The 23178-nt window shown below is 41.9% G+C and overlaps 1 protein-coding gene across 1 annotated transcript in view; it reads right to left on the bottom strand.

Annotated features, from left to right (window-relative positions):
• Window positions 1-13408: 13408 nt before the first annotated feature.
• Window positions 13409-23178, bottom strand: part of CNTLN (centlein) — a 193965-nt gene continuing 184195 nt past the window's right edge. The window contains exons 25-27 of the mRNA XM_018080913.2: window positions 22856-22933; window positions 18655-18745; window positions 13409-14541 (exon numbers count right to left, since the gene is read on the bottom strand). Of these exons, the coding sequence (XP_017936402.2) occupies window positions 14492-14541; window positions 18655-18745; window positions 22856-22933 (219 nt within the window). The 3' untranslated portion in view covers window positions 13409-14491. The remainder of the gene's footprint in view (window positions 14542-18654; window positions 18746-22855; window positions 22934-23178) is intronic.

Genomic DNA, 23178 nt, shown 5'->3' with positions numbered 1-23178 from the left:
AATTATCACTGCTTATTTTTCCATTTGAATTGACAGACAGAGGAAGAGAACATGGCACTTCATTTTGCTGTCTTTGGAGATTATCATCTTCAGTGTGGAACTGACACACTCGATTTTTTTAATGAGCTCTAGTACTTCAGACTCACACTTCACAGACATTCTTGTCTAACATATATTACTTCCAAAATAACAGATGAAGGCAACAACAACCTAAACAATGACATGTGAACATTGGTTAACTTCACAGCCATGTAATTGTTCTTGCGAAGGCTTGGAAAGTCAGACTGGAAGCAGAGCAAGAGCCAAGAAAGAGCAAGAAATCAAAGCAGAGCTAAGAGAGGAGCATGTTTAGTAATGTTTTTAAATACAAATTGAAACATTTTATGCTGCAAGTTCTGTTTTGTTCCACAACAAACAACTATAAAGGAAATCTGACTATCATCCTTCAAAATCTAGGATTGGTTGAATTACAGATAATGTTATGTGATTCTTTTACCAGGGGAAGAATCCTGTTTCAGGAAGATGTCCAATCAGTGTTCTGCAATAGGTTCAATAGGTCAGAGTCACTTGAACCTCCTCTTTGTAGCATCTGATAGAGATATCCAAATAGGCTCTTAATCTGATAAGCTTATTCTTCCACAAAGATGGGAGCCTTAAATTTCCCCAGCCAGTGAAACATGCTATAAAATAGCCCTCACAGAATGGACTTATATATAGCTGAGGAAGAAGTGAATACTAATCCACTTATCTCAGAAAGGTTGTTATCTTGATCTTAAAAAAAATCTCAAAATATTGAGTCAATATCCTCAACAAGCTGAACACTTTGCTTACCCGGCTCTGGACCTGCTTGGCATCATATTCCTTTCACATACTAGTTACATATCCATTTTAAATCACGTGAAGCATTCCAGTGGTGAACTCCCTCCTATTACCAAACCTAAACATATTCTCCTTCAGCTTAAAACCATTCCCCCTTGTCCTATCACTATATACCCTCTTTTTACAGCTCTCTTGTAGACCCCCTTTACGTACTGCAAGGCTGCTCTAAGGTCTCTCCAGTGCTGGAAGGCTCCTCTAAGGTCTCTCCAGTGCCTCCTCTTCTCCAGGCTGAACAACCCCAATTCCCTTAACCTTTCTTCATAGGAGAGTTGTCTTCAGATTATCTTTGTGGCCTTCCTCTGGACTCACTAAAGATTTTCACAGAATCACAGAATATGCAGAGTTGCAAGGGACCCACAAGGATCATTGAGTCCTATTCCTGGCCCTGCACAGAACCATCCCCAAGAGTCACATCATGTGCATGACAGCATTGTTCAAATACTTCTTGAACTCTGTCAGGCTTGGTGCCCTGATCACTTCCCCGGGAAGCCTGTTCCAGTGCCCAAACACCCTCTGGGTGAAGAACCTCTTTCTAACATTTAACCTAAATCTCCCCTGACACAACTTCAGGCCATTCCCTTGGATCCTGTCACTGGTCACCACAGAGAGAAGAGATCAGTGCCTGCCTCTCCTCTTCCCCTCACAAGGAAGTTGTGACTGCAATGAGGTCTCCCCTCAGTGTCTTCCTCTCCAGGATGAACAGACCAAGTGACCTCAGCTGGTCCTCATACGGCTTTCCCTCAAGACCCTTCACCATCTTTGCTGCCCTCCTTTGGACATACTCTGATTGCTTAATATCTTTCCTGTGTCGTGGTGCCCAAAACTGCACACAATATTCCAGCTGAGGCCACACCAGTGCAGAGCAGAACAGGACAACTCCCTCACTTGACGAACTGGCGATGCTTTGCCTGATGGTCCCCAGGACACGGTTGGGCCTCCTGGCTGCCATGGCACTGCTGACTCATATTCAACGTGCCACGACCCACCCGGGTCCCTCTCCCGGCACTGCTTTCTGGCATCTCATTCCCCAGTCTGTACAAACATCGAGGGTTGTGTGGTGGCAGGAGTTCAGAAACAATGCACAGATGATCAGTACAATCAAACGATGTTCAGTTTATTATTTAAATGGCTTAGCTTTTATACAGTCAGCTCCTTCCGGGTATGTGATTACAACAAAGTGATTGGATAGCTCAGTCCATGCACGCACTTCATGCCTTTAGTTCATTGGTCCTGATGCCCTGTCCACGTGTCCGGACATCATTCGCGCCACCCGAAGTCCTTCCTACTGATCCGCCTTAGGGACTTTCCAGGAGACTGTCCAGTTTTCTCTTTATTGGTCACATACACACACTATAAACACACAGTTTCACACAACTTGCAATTATAAACTATTCTTTTAATAACCTCCAAAGTTATGTCAAGTGAGGTCTACTGCTCCTCAGAGCTGTCATATGCATTGTTCACGAAGTGTCCATTGTCCTGCAAATACTCCACAAATCCCCCTTTCTGTTTTTGAACAATCCATACTTGATTGAAAGCCTTGTAGATCATTTTCATTATACATTGTAAAGCACAACTAGCAATTACTACACAACAAATTATAGCTACCAAAAGTGTCAAGCCCTGAATCACTAATCCTTTCACCCACCCAGTGAAGCCAAATTTGCTTAGCCAATTGGACAATTTGTCCTCGTCATAGGTAATGTGAGATAAGTGCTCTTTTGGGTGACCTGTAACATTTTGATACCCATTAAAAAAATCCTGATTCCCCCTGGTGACTAAGGCATCAGAAAAAAGGGTCTCCAAAGGACACTCCTTCAGTCCCATTTATTGGTTGCCACACTGGTCTCATGATTGGACACTGAGAGGTTACATTAGTTAGCGTAAAGGGGACTACTAACCCTAACAATTCTAGCTCCTGCCAGGGAATGGGGCTACTCACATAGAGCTTTTCAATTATTGTCTTTTGTATCTGGGCCCCTTTCATATTGGGCCAAACTAAGTGATTACAAGAGGTGGCGTTTCCTTCCGTCCACAATGAATGCAGCTCTGAAATGTTGGGTCCCCATGATGCCAATTTTATGCCCCCAAAAAGGGCACAGAGAAAGTGCTCAGAGACAAAGTTTCAGTCTATAAGCAGGAGGTATATTTATTGCGACATCGGGGAGCAGCCAGGTCTCCCTGGACAAACTGCTTCGAAGTGTTAATTAACAGCTGGACTTTTATACAGTTTTTGCCAAGCAATTGCATTATCATACATGAATATTTTTAATATTGCAACATACACTTTTAATATTCATAACAGGCGGAGTTTAGGTGGAGTTAGGGGCGCGGTCTTTAATTTGGGGAGAATCTGAGGGGTAGTTCCTGTTCTTCGGCCTCACGAACCCCCATCTCTTCTTTCATCATCATCATAAACTTTGTGAACTTTTCTAATCTGGCTGGTTTCCTAGTGTATTTGGCAGGAGTTCCTGATGTTTGGCAAGAACACCTAGACCTTGGCTCATTCCCTTTCCTTATGTCCCTCTGTCTTCCTCCCATGTGCCTACGTCAGCATTCCTTAGTGTTCAAACTTTATGTTCTTCTGTGTCAGTTTGTCAGATTTATACTCATGTTATTTTCCGTTAGTCCTTGGAACATATTTTTCCCTTTTTCTGCTCTGGATATATATTCTTATTTAACTCGTTAGTCCTTGTCTCACTCTACTGTATTAACTTTTTCAGGTCTTTCTCTGTTTCACCCATCCCTGATATTCTCGTAAAGGCAATGTAGGAAAACCTATAAGACAGGTGCAAAAAGGGTCTCCTGGAGTGGTTTCCGATAAGCAAAAGGATGACTGTCCTGTTTCGTGTGCCCAAGTTACCCACATGTTTTGTCTTGGGTTGATGTTCAACACACTATCTTTACCCGAAGCCCACAGGGCCATCCAGGCTAAGAACGTCCCAACACATCCCCTTTCCAGGGCTTGACCCATCGAGCAGGTATCCAGCGTATGCCAGTATCTGTAAGCACACAAACATATCTTTGGCCAGTCATTTTTACCTCTGCAGGATCTTTCCATTCTCCTGTTACCAAATTGCAATACTGCACCAATATCTTGTCCAAACACTCTTCCCTACCTGTTTTAAGGGAACTAATAGGGGGCTCCTGCTGCAAAAAATTTAAAACATACAAAGCTTTTGCTAATCTATCATGAGGACTTTCCAACTCCTCTCCCCCTTTTTGTTTTAGCAAAAGCGACTAACGTGCCATGCGCACGTTCAATGATTGCTTGACCAGTAGAAGAGTGTGGGATGCCAGTAACGTGTACAATTCCCCAGTTGTGACAAAACCGCTGAAAACGTTGTGACACGTAACCTGGGCCGTTACCTGTTTTCAGCTGTTTTGGTACCCCTAACGCTGTAATGCAGGTTTGCATATGCTTGATGACGTGCTTGCTTGATTCGCCGGTTTGAGCAGTTGCCCACATGGCGTGTGAAAAGGTATCAATGCTAACATGAACATACTTCAACTGCCCAAATTCTGCTGCATGTATAACACCCATCTGCCACAGCTGTAGGGCCTGCAAACCACGAGGGCTGACCCCAAGCCCAATGCCTACTCCAGCCTTTTGATAAGATGGACACAATTGAACAATACCCTGGGCATCCAAAAAGGTTATTCCGAACTGCCTAACTAATATCTTTGCCGATTGATGCAAAAATTCATGCGACAAAACTGCTTGCTGAAATAAGTTAGCCGGAGGCCCAGCCCAGACTGGAGCCACCAACTGGTCTGCCTTATTATTGCCAGTGGCTAACCCTCCTCATTTCTGATGACTGTGAATGTGGGTTATGAAATAGGGTTGAGTTTGTTGATTAACAAGATGTAACAGCTGTAACAGTAAGGAATGCAACCTGTCGTTTTTCACTGTTTTGACCATTGCTCCCTCAATTCTCATTACTGTTCCTACTACATACAGGGAATCAGACACAATATTCACCAGAGCATCCTGCCATCGCTGAAAACCCCACACAACAGCCCTGAGCTCTAAGGTTTGTAAAGAGTCCTCTAAAATCCTGGGGAGCAGCTGACTCTGCCAGCTCCTACCTGTCTTCCACGTGATGGCTGCTTGCCTTGATTTCTTCCCAGCATCAGTGAATACTGTGTCACCTTTAACTGGTATCTCAGATCTCATAATTCGTTGCTCAATCTTCTGATGCTGCAACAACGGCAGCAGCTTGGGTGCAGGGTAATGAGTACTGATTTTCCTAGAAAATCTGCCGTGGCTATTTGGAATGCATTAGAGCATTCTCGCAACCACGTCAAATATTCCTGAGCTACGGGAACAATAATGGTCTGTGGCTCTTTACCTGTAAGGTCAATAGTTCTCCTTCAACCTTTTATGATCAATTGAGCTAACAATTCTGGCCTAGTTACAACTGTCTTTGCTGGCTGATATGGCAAAAACAACCATTCCAAGATATTCAGGTTTTTATTACTTGCTATCTGACAAATTAACCCAATGGGGTGCTGTCTTTTCCCTCCCGAGTTAATGATCATCACAGTCACTGCACATTCTGCTATTATGCGATTGCTATATCCTGCAGCTATTTTGTCTACTATTTCTTGGAAAGCCTTCTTTTGCAGTGCAGTGAGTTCCTTGTGCTCGTCTGAATTAGATGTTCCCAGCAGTGGCATAAGAGGACGTATGTCGTCGTTGGTGATTCCACACACAGGCCTAACCCACTGAATACATCCCATTAGTTGCTGTACATCTGCTAAAGTTGATAATTGTGTCTTTACATTAATTTTCTGTGGGCGCACTGTTCCTTGAGTTATGATCCATCCTAGATACTTTCATGGATCACTTTTTTTACCTTTTCTGGGGCAATTTTTAACCCTCGCTTCTCCAGCTGTTCCTGTAACTTAGCCATGGTCAGACCTACCTCCAGTTGTTTTCCTGCAATCAGAATATCATCCATATAGTGACACACTAACAAGTGGGGATCTTCCTTTCTAAAAGGTTGCAATGCCCATGCAATGTACATCTGACTCAACATGGGGGAATTTTTCATACCTTGGGGCAAGGTTACCCAGTGATAACATTTGGTGGGTTTGGCCTTATTGGTGGAAGGCACGGTAAAAGCAAACCTCTCTGCATCCTGAGGATCCAAAAAGATCATAAAAAACCCAATCTTTTAAGTCAATAATTACGATGTCCCAGTCCTGTGGAATCATGACAGGGGATGGAAGTCCTGGTTGTAACGCTCCCATGTCTTCTATGACTTCATTAATGGCATGGAGATCATGCAAAAGGCGCCACTTTCCAGACTTTTTGGGAATGGTGAAAATCGAGGTGTTCCAGGGGTTAGTGGATGGTACAATATGCCCTGCATCAAGTTGCTCTTGGACCAACAATTGAACATTCTGCAGCCTATTGCCTTTGAGCGGCCACCCATTTACCCAGATGGGGGTGTCTGTCTTCCATCTCAGTTTCAGGGTTGGCTGCCTCTCAGTGACTCCCCCTAAAAAGGGTCTGTCACTAGCCTTGCTCCTAACTGGCTCAACACGTCTTGTCTGAGTAACGCAACAGGTAATGCAAGAACATACGGCCTAGTTCCTAACGACTTGCCATCCTTAAAGCAAAAGGTTATCACGTCACGACTTATCCATGTCTGTTGCACCCCGCCCACCCCCACCACGCCCGTGGGGGCTGGCGTCAAAGGCCGTGCTGGTGGCCACTTATGACAAGGAATAATGGAGACATCAGCACCTGTATCCAGAAGCATTGTCAGCTGGGTGGACTGTCTGCTAGGATGCTGCACTATCACTGTTTCTTCTGGCTTTCCTCTTTTAATATCTATGGCCAATAACAAATAACACTTCTGGGGCTCTGGTAGAACCAAAACTCCCTTTTCCATGGTCTCTTTCTGTTACGTGTGGGACCTGAGAATGAAAGGGGATGAGCTGGGCAATTTTGCTCCTGGCTGGAATGGTAATTGGTGGTGTCAGGGTATGTATATACCATAATTTTGATAACACCCAAATAATCAGCATCAATCAATCCTGGAACAACAAAAATACCTTGTCGAGACACAGAAGATCTTCCGATTAATAATGCACTAAGACCTCGGCCTAGGGGTCCCCTTGAGACCGAATCTACTATCACTACCTCTTGTGTCTCGAGAGTGACATCTACTGCTGTTGCCAAGTCCACTCCGGCGCTGCTGGTGGTGGCAGCACGGCAGCTGTCCAAGCACCCTGACTTGCTGTCATCGCGCGAGGGGTTGGCGCACTCAGCTTCCTGTTTCCCTTTCGCCTACACTCGTGTGTGTTATGGCTATCTTTCTGACATGTTTCACACCACTTTGAAACAGCAGCTCCTTCAGGCCCACTCTTTTGACCTACAGGACACTGAGCTTTAAAATGTCTCTTTTGCCCACAGTTATGGCATCTTTTCTCTATCTTCCCTTTGCCTGACTTATTTCCTTTTTGCACCAACGGCTTTACTGCTGCTCCGACAGCTGGAGCCACATAAGCGTCCTTCTCCTGTTGAATCATTCTGTCTGCGGCTTCTAATAACTGAGCCGTGGTAGAACCTTGGGGCAGGATACTCAAAGCTTGTTTAGTTTTGTCATTGTCATTGTCATAGGCTAACATGTCCAAAAATTTGACCTTCATGGTCTCATCTAGATCAGGATTTGCATTAATCGTGTGATGTAACCGATAAATAAACTTCCCAAATGGCTCTGTTGGTCCCTGCTGTACCATAGTAAAAGATGGGGCTGCTCTATCGTCATGCACTGCCTGTATTGATTTTTGTGTCAGCTCCTGACTGAGCTACAATACTTCGTTGCAAAATTGTACCTGCCAGTCTGCTCGCGCAAACAGACCCGTTCCCATAAGCATTTGAGATGTTACTCCAAAGAGAGGATCCTCCTGTTGCCTAGGGGTTGCAGTCGCTGTATCACACGCTGCCTGCCACTTCTGATAGAATTGCAACTGCTGATGGGGTGATAGCAAAGTGTTAACTATCATCCTAGTATCATAGGGGGTCATCAATGTGGAACCAAACAAGTGTTGCAACACAGATATAGTATAACCCAATTTTAACCCATACTGAGTGATTGCAGACTTAACTTCCTTTAGTATTTTCCAGTCCAAGGCCTGGTAGCCCCTGTTTCCCCCCCCCCCGTCTACTATAACCGGAAATACATGAGGAATCAAAGACAAAAATTCTCCCTCTATCGTAGCGTCTTGCACAATTTCCTTCCATCTCTGCACCGGATCCTCCCCACTCGCGCCACCCCCTGAACTCCCAAACAGCAGATTTACAGATCCTCCCAGCATGGTCCCACCCCCTCCCCCCTCTATGAATGGATTTTGTGGAGGTGGTGGGATTGACAGGAAAGGGTTTGGGGGGGCTTGCGCCTGTACGGGGATAGGGGGAGTCAGCAACGGCATAGGGGGCGCAGAGAGCTCCTGCCGCCTTAGCTCCTTTTCTGCCATGGACGCCTCCAAATCTTTCAATTGCCATAGGAGCTCCTGCAGCAGCACCTTTGTAGCCCTTTTTCCGTCCTCAGAGTCCAGTTCTGAGGCCGAAGGTGTAGACGACGGCAACGGCGGGTACAGTGACACTGCGCTGTGTGTTGGTCCACGGTCCCCTTCCCCTTCCATTCTTTCTTGCTGAGACTGTCCCGCCAGGCCCAGCGAGGGGGCGGTGGCGGAGGCAGATCGTGGTGGTTCAGGGCTGGTACAGTGCGGTGGTGGCAGGAGCTCAGTGCGAGCCATGGCGGCGGTGGGCATGGGTGGGGGAGCAGCGAGGGGAGCGGTGAGGGGAGCGGTGAGGGGAGCGGCGGGGGAGCGGCAAGGGCCTTTGCCAGGGCTGGCAGGGCTGGCGGTGCGGCCGCTTGGTGCAGTGGAGCCACTGTCACTGGGCTCGCTGTGGGGGAAGGTGCTGCTGGTGGTGGAACATGCTGTAGCCAGCGTAGCAGTTACAACAGTCCCTCCTGGGTCACTGGCTGACAGTTGGGGAGGGGCCAACGTCTTGGAACCAGCTGGCAATGGGATCGGAGGAATGGCAAACAAATACTGGGAAACCAAGCCGCCCTCTTTACTTTCAGTTGTGCTGCTAGCTAATGCAGCATACGCCGAGGGTGTAATCTGCTGCTCAGTTCTCATGGATTTCAGTGTTTCGGTCAACAGCCATCACAACGTTGGATAGCGGGTTGCCTCTGTAGATCCCTTACTGATCTCTTCCCACAGCTGCTTTCCTATATTTTCCCAAACTGGGACTTCAAAAGCAGCACTTACTGTGGGGATAAGCTCCTTATTTCGAGCCCACTTCAACAGCCCTTTGAGGCCTACCGCTCCTAAGAACTGGTCATATGGATTGTTCACGAAGCGTCCATTGTCCTGCAAATACTCCACAGGGTTGTCCCCTCCCAGGTGCAGAATCCGGCACTTTCTCTTGCTGAATTTCATCTGGTTGGTGATTGCCCATCCTTCTAATTTGTTGAGGTCTCTCTGCAGGGCCTCTGTGCCTTTGAGGGAGCCAACAGCTCCTCCCAGTTTTGTATCATCTGCAAAGTTGCTCAGTATCCCTTCCAGTCCTGTGTTCAAGTCATTTATGAAGATGTTGAAGAGCACAGGGCCTAAGATGGAGCCCTGCGGAACCCCACTAGTGACAGGTCACCAGTCTGATGTCACCCCATTCACTGTTACCCTCTGTGCTTGACCCATGAGCCAACAGTTCACCCACCATATGATGTGTTTATCCAGCTGTGTGCTGGATGATTTGTCCAGAAGGATCCTGCGACAGACAGTATTGAAAGCTTTACTAAAATCCTAAAAGATTACATCAACTGGTTTCCCTTGATCTACTAGTTGGATTACCTTGCCATGAAAGGAAATTGGGTTGGATAAGCAGGACTTTCATGAAGCTGTGCTGGCTGTGACCAATGATTTTGTTGTCTTTCAGGTATTTTTCAATACATCACAGAATAATCTTCTCCATAACTTTATCAGGCACTTAAGTGAGACTGACAGGCCTGTAGTTTCCAAGGTCCTCCTTTTTTGCCCTTCTTGAAAACTGGGACAACATTCACCAGCTTCCAGCCAGCTGGGACCTCTCAGGATTCCCAAGGCTGCTCAAAAATCATTGAGAGAGGTTTTGTGATGACATCAGCTAGCTCTTTGAGGATTCTGTGATGAATTCCACCAGGTTCCACAGATTTCTAGGGATCCAGATGGAGCTGTAGATCCCGCACAATTTCAGAGTCGACTGGGAGATCATTCTCGCAGTCACAGTCCTCCAGCTCAGGGCACTGAGACACCCTTGGTCCATCATCAGTGTTGAAGACAGAGGCAAAGAAAGCATTAAACATCTCTGCCTTGTGTCTGTCCCTGGTTGTGAGATGACCATCCTCATCCTGTAACAGGCCAATGATATTTCTATACTGCCTATTGACATTAACATATTTGAAAAAACAATTTTTATTGTCCCCCACATTTCTGGCCAGTTGCAGCTCCAGTTGGGCTTTGGCTGCAGGGATTTTCTCCCTATAGCAGCAAGCAGCATCTCTGAATTTTTCCCATGTGACTTGACCTTGCTTCCACTGGGCATACACCTTGCATTCTTGCCTTATGTCCAAGAGAAGATTCCTGTTTAGCTAAGCCAGCCTTCTGCCTCACCTGCTTGACTTCTGACATTTGGGAATTGTTGCTCCTGTGCCCTTAGGAGGTGATGGTTAAAAAGCGACCAGCACTGACGGACCCCAGCACCTGCCTGGAGTCTGCTCTCCTCATGTTCAGAGTCGAGGTTTTACTGGCACTTTTCCTCCGTCAATGGAGTTTTTAAACTCAATCACTTCATGGTCACTGTGGCCAAGACAGCCACCAATCTCCACTTCACTCATGATATCTACTCTCTTGAGAAGGAGAACATCTTTCCTAGTCAACAAGGACCTGTTGGAAAGGACCGTAGGACCAGTTCCATAAAGTTGTCAATCATTTTTTTTAGGAATCTTCTGGCCTAGGTTGTACCAGCTTTGTGAGGCTCCCAATTAATTTCTGGCAATTTGAAGTACCCCACAAAGACAAGGGCATTTGACTTGGAAGTGTCCCTCAGTTCCTCAAAGAATAATTTTTTGGTGTCATTGTCCTGGCCAGGAGGTCTATAGCAGACTCCAACAGTTACATCCATGTTATTTTCTTTCCCCTTGATCTTACCCAGAGGCTCTCAACTGTGCCATTCCCAACTGTGAGCTCCATACATACGGTGCCACTCTTCCACCTCTTCTGCCCTGCCTATCCCTCCTAAAGAGCTTGAAACCCATCTAACAGGACAATCCAGCTCCAGTCACAAGTCTCATCCCATCAGGGTTCACTTATGCCAGTGATGTCAAATCCCTGGGACCGGGCCAAAGCTTCAAGCTCCTCTTGTTTGTTTGTTATGTTGTGTGTGTTAGTGTAGAAATATTTCAGGCGTGGTACATTGTAGCCAACACCTTGTAGGCAGATTGAGGGATCCCATGAGTGCTGGTTTTCTTGAGTTTTGGCACAGCATCCCATCGCTCATCTCTGGCAAGGCCGGTTTTGTCCCTTTCCCCTTCCCAATTTAGTTTAAAGCTCTGTCAACAAGCCTCGCTGGCTCCTGTGCTAGAACTCTGTTTCCTCTCTGAGATAGGTGCATCCTGTCAGGTGTCAGTAGACCAGGTGTTGAGTAGATCATCCCATGGGCAACAAACCCAAAATTTTTCCAATCACATCAACCTCAGAGCCACTTGTTGACCTGATGGATCTGCTTATTCCTATCAATATTATTCCTTGTTATTGGAAGGATCTAGGAAATCACTGCCTGTGCTCCTGATCCCTCTACCAATCATCCCAGGGCCCTGAAGTCTCTTTTGATTGCCCTTTGTTATCTCGTCACTGCCAGTTTGATTAGCTGACAGTAATCAGAGGGCCTTACTGGACTAGAGAGTTTTCTAGTAATGTCCCTTACCCAAGCCTCTGAGAGACAGCAAACTTCCCTGTGAGTTGGGTCTAGTCTGCATATCAGGCCCTCCGTTCTCCTTAGTACGGAGTCTCCTATAATAACTATCCTTCTTTCCCTCTTGACAGAGAAGGTCTTGATGTAGGATACAGGTGGTGGTTTCAGGAGGCCCCTCTATCCCAGAAGGACCTTTGGCTACCTCATCAGCTGTCTGGCCTTCTAGTGCTGGAGCGTCATACCTGTTCTAGAAGGCACCAGTTCCACCTGTCAGATTCTGAGGAGGAGGAACCTTTCTCCTGGTATGTGCAGTGATCATCTTCCATCCTTCATCTTTAACAAACTCTTGACCAACAGTCCCTTAACTACTTACGTTGTAGGCTTCCAAGTCCACCTGCTTCTCCACTACAGTGGAGGTTCGAGAATCCCGAGAGTCTTGAGGCTGTAGCATCTCTGAATGTAATTAGTCTCTCTCTTGCTCATTTGCTCAAATACTACAAAGCCTGTTCACTTCCTCCTGTAGCTCCTTCACCTGGCAACACGGTTCTTCAACCACAGCACACCTTCTGCAAAATAACTGTCTGTTGACACCTTCACTGCCGTGACACCCTCACTATTGTATCACATCCCTTTTTGCCCACTCCTGTTTCCAGTGCTCTGGGTCAGCCCCACTCCCTAGAGCCATTTAAATTCCCCTTGGTTGCTCCCAGCAATGTCCCCTCCTCTCCCCATGGCTGCTCTAGCCATCCAGGTCGTGGGGCTGCTGCTTGTGTGCTCCTGGACTCAGGAATCCCTGCCTTGTACAGCCAGCTTACATGCCCTAGACTTCCTCACTTACAGCTGCCTGAGCCTCGGTGACCCTTTTGAGAGGGTCAGAACACCTAAACAACTTTGAAGCTCTATACAATGCTGTATATTTCATACATATGTATGTATGGTCATTTATGCATGTGGGCATACGTACACGTGTGTGTGCATATAGAACAACTTTTATAAATACACACAGAGACATATATATATATATATATGTATAAAAGCTGTTCTGTTTTAGAGTCTCACATTGTGTCACTGCACTGTGCGGTAATGGCTGTAGTTAGTCAACTTATTTCACAAGCACAGAGATCAGCTATTGCTGCCCGAGGGACAGGTCTGTCCGACACAGCACTTCAGGGGCTGCAGTAATCAAATGTTCCAGCCCGGCTGCGTGGGGGTCCCGCACAGGCCGCTCACAGCAGCCAGCACTGAGCCCATTTTTTGTCAAAGTTTGCCATCTAGAGGCCATATCAGGAAGCACCAGCATAGAAAACTACCTTAATGAGAGAAAAACGGACTAAGTGGCTTTTCTGGTTGTTCGTAGGTACAGTTAGTTCAAAACAGCACTGCATTTAATATATTTCATGCTTAGCTTTCTTGGAAATATCATCTTGAAAGCCTTGAGCTAATGCTTCTCCCTAAACCAGAATCAGTTCTTCATGAAATTTGTATCATGCATGTGTAATGAGCCTGGTTCTAGTGTAAGGGGATTTTTAAAATATTCATAAAACAACATCAAAATAATTAATTTTAATCCTTTTACAGAAATAAAAATTTTCGAGAGACCATCTCTTCTGCTGGTGGAGTAAAGACCAAATCAGCAGTAAAAACAAGTATGTTCATTGCACACAGAATTCCACACTTGTGAAAGGCAAAAATTTGTTCTCTTTGTAATATCACCCTTTTTATTCTCCTTACAAAAATATCTCAAACTATATGTTTGGGGGTTTTTTCACTGAAAAAATGCTGACTGATATTTTCATTTTCATTTTCATTTGTGTTTATCAAATTAGAGAAGTTGAATGAAAATACCATTAAAATACCTTTAAAAGATTAAGAAAGATCTTGAAAGATATTTGGCAACCTTTCCAGCAAAGTTTTCAGAAAGACTAGCAGTGTTATAATTTCAGGAACACCTGTGAATAAATCTGGCTTCAGTGGGTTTAAGGATTTTGTTTTGCTCTCTGTCTTCAGATGAAGTAGATAATTGGGTTCTGCACCATTCACTGCTCTTGTTTACTCTTGGGTCAAGAAAAGACGTCTCGCCATACCCAGTTGCCCAGGAGATACAGCAGTTTGCAGGGCCAGTAAAGCAAGATGTGTAAGTTTTGAGAAAAAAGTAGTAGGCTGAGAAGTTCTCTCCTTTTGAGACCTATTTTCTACATGAATTAGCATTTACACCAAGACACTCTGTAAATCCTACTTCTACTGTTCTGATTAGTACAACCAGGTGTTACTTAGGTGCATTTTGTGCTTTCAAAATTGTACAGATATATATTAGTCATAACAAAGACATCTGCTCTCTACAAAGCCTGCACTAGTGTTCACTGCCAATGCATTTAAAGAAAAATAATTCTGAACTTTGCATTGATTTGAAGCAACTTCTGTCTTCAGGAATCAAATACCACACTGCTTCCTAATAGGAATTTAATTAATTCTTCTTGTTCAACAATTAATTAGTTCATAGTTTCTATGTCTGTATTGAACATGCATATTGACAGTTCTTTATGTGAAGAGGAAAGACACACTTTGCAAGATAGGTCTTAGCAATATCATAGAGTTTGCTTCATGAGAGAACTGTACTCTTCTACCAGTTTCTTCTTCTCATTTAATTTTTCCAGTATGACATCCATTAAGTGTGAGGCAAAAGGAAACTGAAAAAGAAACATAGTAAGAAAAATGATCATTGGACTTCATTTTTCCCATGTGAAAGACATTTATTAAATATCTTTAAACTATCAGATAACACTTAGTTCTGACAATTACCACACACAGACGTATCTGATCTTTAAAGTTCATCTGCTCAGTTAGTGTCTGAAAATTTGCTCTCTATCATAAAAATGATATAAAAGCAGAGTAAAATGAAAAAAGATAAACTCCTTATTGAACAATTCATGCTTTACTGACCATGTTAATGATGTAAACTGCAGTACCAGCATCTCTGTCATTTCTCTTCAATCAGCTGATCAATAAAAGGTTACAGTCACCTCTAGGGCATGCAGAAATGGTAGTATATGAGTGTATGTTCACTACTCTCAGGGGGATGAGACAGAACTACCAGTATAATTTTCAGTGCTGTGTCAATTGCCTTAGACTCACACATGAAAACTTGTATAATAAACAAAAAAACAAAGACCCAAACCCCCAAACTACCCCCACCACCAAAATACCAAAATAAAACAAAACCAAAAAAAAATATCCCCAAATACAAACACTCAAAAAAACACTCAAAGCAAAATAAACCCTCAAACCTCTAAGTGCATTAATTGGAATATGCCACAAACGTCTGCCTCTGTAAAACATGATAGCAAAATATTGTAGCCTGCAGAAGAGGAGACTGAGGGGAGACCTCATTGCAGTCATGACTTCCTCATGAGGGGAAGAGGAGAGGCAGGCACTGATCTCTTCTCTGTGGTGACCAGTGATGGAACTCAAGGGAATGGCCTGAAGTTGTGTCAGGGGAGGTTTAGGTTGGATATTAGAAAAAGGTTCTTCACCCAGAGGGTGTTTGGGCACTGGAACAGGCTCCTCAGGGAAGTGGTCACAGCACCAAGCCTGACAGAGTTCAAGAACTGTTTGGATGATACTCTCAAGCACATGGTGTAACTCTTGGGGATGGTCCTGTGTAGGGCTAAGAGTTTGACTTGACGATTCTTGTGGGTCCCTTCCAACTCTGAATATTCTGTGATTCTGATCTACAGAGAAAAATGAAACCCTCTTTTCTAACTCCTCTGTATAAGAGTTGTATTTGCATAACTGATGCCTTAAAAGAAAGATATTTGGTATATTTTTCAGTGTCATCTCCTTAATGCTTAAGGGGTTTTCTTTCACAGTCTTGATGTGTCAGTTCACTGTTTGCTGGGAATTATTTTTAAAGGTGGTATAGAACAGTGGTCGTGGCAGTGCCACTCAGAGTGGCCAGTGCTGTGCCACAGAGGAGAGCAAGGCAGTTTTCGTTCACCGTCGAAAAGTCTCTATCAGCTTCACAGAGCTCTGTCAGCTTCCTTGAACTCCTGGAGAGACCAGTGGTGACTGAGGGATCAGCCCCACACCAGCAGTTAACAGCTTTTTCTCATATCAGAAGGAGAGAGAATTTTACCTTAATAAGGCCACCAGAAAAAAAATTGGTAAAATATAGCATTTGGTGAAACAAGCCAATCACCTGCTTGTGCTTTTCACAACTGTAGTTGAATGCAATACTTTTTCATCTAGAATTCCTGTCTAGTTCAGTGTTGCTGCCCTGATTTTATTTTTTCACTTTTTTATTCCATTTTAAAGAGAAAATTGTATAGTATCTACACCAGATGGAGTACTGCCTGTTTCCTAGATATATGAAACAAAAATTACAAAAGAAACAAATAAAAAACCCAGACATAAAAGTACATAAAATACAAATGCTGATGTAATGTGTGAACTGATATACAGATATGAATCTCTATACTGATATTTGTAATTACTAACAAGTCAGAAAAAAAGTCTAAAATGGTAGCAAGGAAAATCTTATCAATAGCAATCATCCATTGTGAAGTGTCTATAATGGCAATTCTGCATGTTGCTGAACAGTCACTTTGTAGTTACAGAAAAAGGACAATAATACACATTATTTCCCTTTTCTACAGGAAATGGAGTTTTAAAGGGCTAGTACTTCTGGCCAGACATGTCTCCACCTGTCATAAATAACTTATGCCTATGGTAAGAATTTTCTAGTAGTCATCTACACCTGTCAGTTTTCTCCTGTGTGCTATTGTGATGACTTTTGGGGGAATAGAGGGATCGAATTCACTGAGCACAAATCTATTCAGCGTAATATAAGACATAATCTTGCCTGACATTCTGTGAGACTTATTTGCTATCATGCTTTAAAAACACAGACTCCAGCATCCTGTTCACTCTAATTGCTCTCTCTCTTTGTCTAAATATGTTTTCTACGAGAACACTATATCATTACTTCAAAGTCGCTAATTCTTCTGGCCTAGCTTGACTTCATTCATTTCTGATAGATTTCATCTCCTTAATGTTGTACCTGAGATGAATGGTTTCTTATTGATGTCTCTGGCTCATATAATTCTAGCTAAATTTCACTTGCTAATCACTTCTCTCTGTGGCTTCCACGTGATAGCGAAGTGATATTTTAAGAACCCTTTCCATTTAAATGACTCATTTAAATCAAGAGCATTTGGAAGTGGAACATTATGTCATTCTTTCAACATTTGTTGTTTTCAGAGAAAGTGCTGTATGGTTCTATCTGGTTTTCTTTCTACACAGACACCCAGAACTGGATGATCTCTAGAGTCTTCATCTTTAATAGAAGCCTGTAAGATTTACTTTTAATGATGGCTCTGTAATTATACTGGGAAGCTTTCCTTTACATTTTTCTCTAGAACTTCACAACTTTTGAAGATGTCTCTATTTATCCCAGCTTCCAAACCTGTCATGTGCTTGGGGAAGGCTTTGGAAGTTCAGTGACTGCTAAGTGCACACCTAAAGAGTCAAAACTTATTTATACCACAATAGTTAGATATTTTAATACACAATGGTACTTCTTTCAAATGCTTTATAATTATCTGTGCCACAATCCATCTAACTGAATGGGCAGTGATCCTAAATCACTACATTATGGTAGGCTTTAACAGAAGCAGTATTTAATTGACTTGTATAAATTCACAACATTTGAAAGTGCAAGCTTTAAATCCACTACCTGTGTATTTAAAGAATTTTATTTATTTATACATCTTTCCAGACTTACAGATTTATTCTTTCATACTAGAAAGCCATATGAATGAAAGGCATATTTCTTACACAACTTATTAGAGAGATACCTTGGTGTATGGATATATGTAAGGTAATATGATCCTAAAAAGTCAGAAATGGTGACAGTTAATTCTGTTTCTCTCACCTATTTATTCTGACCTTAAGTTTGCTTCTTTTGGCTATCCCTTCTGTGAAAAACAAACTAGTAATACTTATCGACTTTACACCACATGACTGAGTCTCCCTCAACACAAGTGTATAAATATACACATATTTGCCCATGAAAAGACTTATAATGAATGCAAGGCAACGTTGTTGTTCTGATGAGACAGAGTGTCTCCATTCGCAGAGTGTAGCATTACTTGTCTTCTGCTTTACAAAATCTAAAATGTGCTATCATAAAAATAAAGGTATTTAAATTTTAGAGTACATAAATTAGTGGTTACAGCTATTTTAAATCTTCCCATATGGATCATCAGTAAAATACACTTGCCCAAGAAAACTATTCAAATGCACTGCAGAGCTGATTTAAATTGAAGTAAGTGAACCACAAAAAAATAATTTGAAATAAAACTAGAAACTCAGACCAATAACCAAAGCCTCCTAATTTCACCATAAAATAAAAGTCAAAGTTAAAAAAAAATAAATTAGAGAAATGCTTCACTTCATTGTTGTTCCTGACTTCTTTGTTCTTATACTGCTTTGTGACGACTGTATATACGTGATTATATAAAGATGTGTGGGCCCATCTGTATTCTTATTCTGAGTAATCAAGCCAATTTCTCCTTGTTTTCAGTTCAGAACAAGTGATGTAACATGGTTTTGCTTGTGTGTATGAGATAAAACACAGATTTATACTGCAGTGGATTGTCAATGCACAGGACTAAGCTCTTACTCTTGTAGTGAGAACAAAATCATGGTTACTTTCTGATGGTCTGGCATCAATGCCAGTGGTGCCCACAATATGGTTTAGACTACGCTGGTGCTGCTTTTTAAGGTATAGGTACTTGAAATACCTGGTGATGAGTTGCAGTGGTGAGTGTGTGCAGCTGCTTGTGCACGGGTCAATATGTGGGTGTGATCAGAGGACAGGCAGTGAGTAGAGACCTGTTCAAAGAAAAGACAGACTGGAGACAGTCTAATGAAAGCAAAGCAGGTGAGTTCCAACTGGAAGAATTTGAAAGGAAACAACCATAGTTGTAGGTGTCCATTCCCAGATGACAGCAACACAAATCTGTATTGGGAAGCCAGTGCAAATCCTAAAAAGGGGCTGGGGAAAATCCCTACTGATGATTAGTGAACATACTGTTCCAAAACCTGTTCTAGAAATGGGTTACATACATACTTACAGAATGCCCACAGAACAGAGGGAAGGGAGCCTTTGTGGAAGTTTTCACCATTGGAATATGATATTTAGATTCATAATGAAGTCAAAAGAGTAAAGATTTTACTAGGTAGCTTTGTTTATGTGATATCCCTAGGAGTACATGAGAAGGGAGAGAAGGCAAGCAGATCTTATAGGGACATACTAAATCAATGCTGTCATTTGCTTCACTGCTTGGAAAAGTTAGATAGATGTTTGCATTTTACTAAAAAATAGTTCTTGAAGACTTCAGGCAGCAATCTGGGTTGGGCTAACATGCTGTACTCACATACGAAATTATTAATGGATTGTTCTGAGATGATGTTCCTTACAATCAGTCACAATGAATGAAAGCTGAGAGTGATATAAGAAATCATGTTTAAGTTAAATGAAATAAAAGTCATCCTCTTGCTTTAGCTACTAAGTTTCCTATGATAAGAAAAAAATAGAGAAGACTGCTATTTTGTTTGGGGATTTTTGGGGTGTGTGTTTATAATTGTAAAAAGAGAGAGCTACGTTCAATTAATAAGACACACACACACAGACGTAAGGGATAAAGTGGGTAAAAGCCCCACCACTTGCCTTGCAAGCAGTAAATGCACAAACATATTGAGATAACCATATTTGTTCCCTCCCAGATACCATAAACCATTGAAAGCTCAAAAGTCTGTATTGTCATACCTCTCCCAACTTCTCCTGAGCTCAAATAGTAATGCATAATGAGTCTGATGCCTCTACTCATATTCAGGTAGCAGCTATCTGCATGCACTCATGTGAAGCCTCTCTACATCCAGGTTCTTCATAGGCAAGCGAATAGTTTTCTTTTTATCCTAATGGCAATTATTAAGATGATTTATTTTTATTCTTTAGTGAAAACACTCTAGGGTGTTACCATATAAATACAGAAAAGCAACAGAAAAAAACCACTTCTTGGCCATTCAAATGTAGATTTAGACAGTAAGTGATTTTTCCCAGCTCTGCCAAATTCATAACATGACTGTACTTTCATATTATATGATCTGTATTTACGTAATAACATCCCAATGTAGAGATGTCTCTTTCAAAACATAAGCAGTGGTATAATTTCTTGACATGTGTTTCTATAGTAGTCGATAAAATAAAGACACAAACTCTGACTGGTGCCTGTGAGTGTCAGGAATGCAAAAATATTTATCACTAAAATTAATATTCTTGTAAAGCTGACAGATATTAGACATTTTCAAGTCATAAGAGTATGGAAAATAAAGGTACAGATGAAGTGAAAATAGAGGTGTGCTATCCTTTATCCTTACACTTTAGGAAAATCTATAAAATGACAGTAAAAAGCAACTAGTGCTTCCCTCAGTCCCCCCCAAAATTCTAATGCAGCAGTAAAACGGCGTATGTCAGTAATAAAAATAAAACGTCTATGACATTTTAAATGTTATCGTACTGTCACAGTGGAATAAAATTAGTTTGAAGAATGATCTAAAGGGATATGATGCAGTTCATTATGTATAACAGCAATAGCAGCAGTTTCCCAGTGTTCATAAAAGTTTCTCCATTAAATTTACCTCCAGTCAATAATTAGGAGTCCACAAATAAACCTAGGCAATTAAATCAATACTGCTGGGCAATTATGTTCCAAAGTCCTGGCTCAATGGCACAAATAGACCCTATATCAAACTGCAGTGTTAGGAGATCTGATGCACTTTTCAACAGAACCTTTACTCAGAAAAACAGAAAAGGGCAATCCTGCATCTTTGTTCAAGATTGCAAATGGTACACAGTTTGCCAACATGTAACACTAAGTAGCCAGTCTGTTATGAGCAAAGTCTGACAGAAAGCTTACATTTCAGCATGAGCTTTAGTTTTCTGATCAGAAGAACTACCAAAGCTTACTAAAAGAAACCACAACCAAGCTCTACAAGATACGAGTAAAGCATTTTAAAGGGCATAGAGCTCTTCCATGAGCTGCTCCCAAATACAGAGGAATAAATCTTAACAATTTCCATCTATGTGCCTTAACATGTACAGAAATGAAAAGCACAGCTGGCTGCTCCTAAAAAGCACTGTAATCCTCTCACAATTCTAAAAATGGGCTGCTTGCTACAAAATTACTTGCACCCTCAGTGTTCCTCCTAAGGAACCCACAAGATGGAGCAAAAATCACTGAAAATCACAATTACTTGTACACAAACTTACACAGCTAAGAGCAATGAGCTCTTCTATCCCTAGTTGACATCTGCAATCCTAATATAGCTTGTTTCATAGTCAATAATTCCTTCACTCTCCATGCCCTGTTTTTTGCTGTCTGTCTATAGCAGATAAAGAGAAGTGATAAAATTCTGCTATGAAGTTTTTAGTGATTTACCAAAGAATGATAACAAAAGATAGAGCAAGAAGTCTTCATTGTATTCCATAAATCCGATTCCTGCTTTAGAGCTCGTAATATGTACAAAATCTTGAAATGTATAGATTTTGAAAAAAATTCTTAAAATTAAGGCAATTAAATGAATATAAATAATTGTGCTTTTACTGCTGAGTTTCATGAGGTTTAATTAAAATGCCAGTATATCTGACAAAGCCAGTAAAAGCACGCTGATATTTCTATCTCCTCTGCTGCAGCAATTACGCAGTCTTAATGGCAGTAAGTTTTGACAATGAAAGAGGGAAAACCTGTCATTTCTTAAAATCTGGTCACAAGATACAATCTAGACACAAAAGCTGTTCATGATAAAATGTATGATGTGTATGTTCCCCTGAAATGGTTTTCAAAATATTTTCAATCATTTGCATTCTTAACTGTTATTAACTCCATCGCTAATGGACCCATGCTAGTGAATATGCATTAGGAACACTGTATTTATAAATCAAATTTTATTTCCTTTCAGACATCAGCTACCCATCATCTAAATAAAGGAGACAACTAAAAATATAATGGAAAAGTTTCAAGAGTCGGTATATGTTGTCGGTGATGTCCAAACAAAAACTGACTATGGCTACAAAAGCTGGGCTCTCACCTGCCAATAAACTGCCCTTGATCACTTACAAGAGGGGAGCATCCCAGCAGATTCTGTGTGTATTAAAAAAAAAGACTTGAAAGAGAAGAAAAAGTATCACACAGGTCACAGCAGCAGTCTCAATGGACCCCGCAGGGATTTCTACTAGTCTCAGACTTGTCATCCTCTATGCAGCTTTCCTCTCTGCCCAGAAAATGTCGATAGGAAAATGTTTGAGGGGCCTCTGGTGGAAATTTTTTCATTCTTTCTGCATTGACAGGATGCCAAATCAATATTTACTTCCCACTAACAAGCTGCTCGAGGTCTCAGTAGAAAATATTGTAGAGAATGCGAGAAGACACGATAATAAACAGCTGTCTGGCTATGAGGAAAACATGAATTGACTAGAAACAGGTCCGCAGTAAAAGGTCATCGAAACCCATGAACTCCTCAGGTGTCCATAACAACTAGTAACTTTAAAGGCACATAAAAAAAAAGTCTCTTTTTCCTAAGAGGTATGAGAGAATGGATCATTTTCACTCTAGCAAGCAGTACACACTCTTTCAATAATTCAATTAACATTTGCCAAGATCTGTGCTGGTTTTCTCCAGCATTGTTTCACTGGTTTCAGCTGTTAAGTTATCACAAATCCTAGAGTAACATTTCTTCAGTTTTATGCAGTGACTCTTCCTTTAAAAGAAATAAAAACAAAACACTACGAAACAAAGATTTCACATTGCCTTATCACAATACAGTTTGGGACCATCAATGGCAACATAATAACAAATGCAATGTATTAATTACAACCTAAAAACACTTAGCTACTCAGAGTACAAAATTATAATTCATTAAGGGAAGATATAAATTGAGCACCTGTGCTTCCATAAGTTTCTGTATACGCTGCAGCCATTCTTTATCTTTTTCAAATTCCATTTTTGTCTTTGCTGTTTCCTAAAAAATAGAAACACATAAGAAACAATAAAGGAAATGTGTAATTGGGTATACATTAAATAAAAAGCATGTGGAAGTGGGAACTATGCTTGCAAAATTAGTTATCTGAAGTTATCCACCAAGTATCAGTGCTCTGTTAAATTTATAAACCCACCCTTGTCTGTGCGTGTCCCTAAAAACGTGCATGGCACACTCTCTTTATATGAATATACAGGTGTATGTGTGATCTACATCTAAATTTCATG

This window comes from Manacus vitellinus, unplaced genomic scaffold, assembly GCF_001715985.3.
Source record: "Manacus vitellinus isolate BGI_N305 unplaced genomic scaffold, ASM171598v3 scaffold_50_pilon, whole genome shotgun sequence".
In the NCBI taxonomy this organism is placed as follows: Eukaryota; Metazoa; Chordata; class Aves; order Passeriformes; family Pipridae; genus Manacus; species Manacus vitellinus.
Note: the sequence above shows the minus strand (reverse complement) of the source record. Positions and strands in the feature narration are given on the sequence as shown.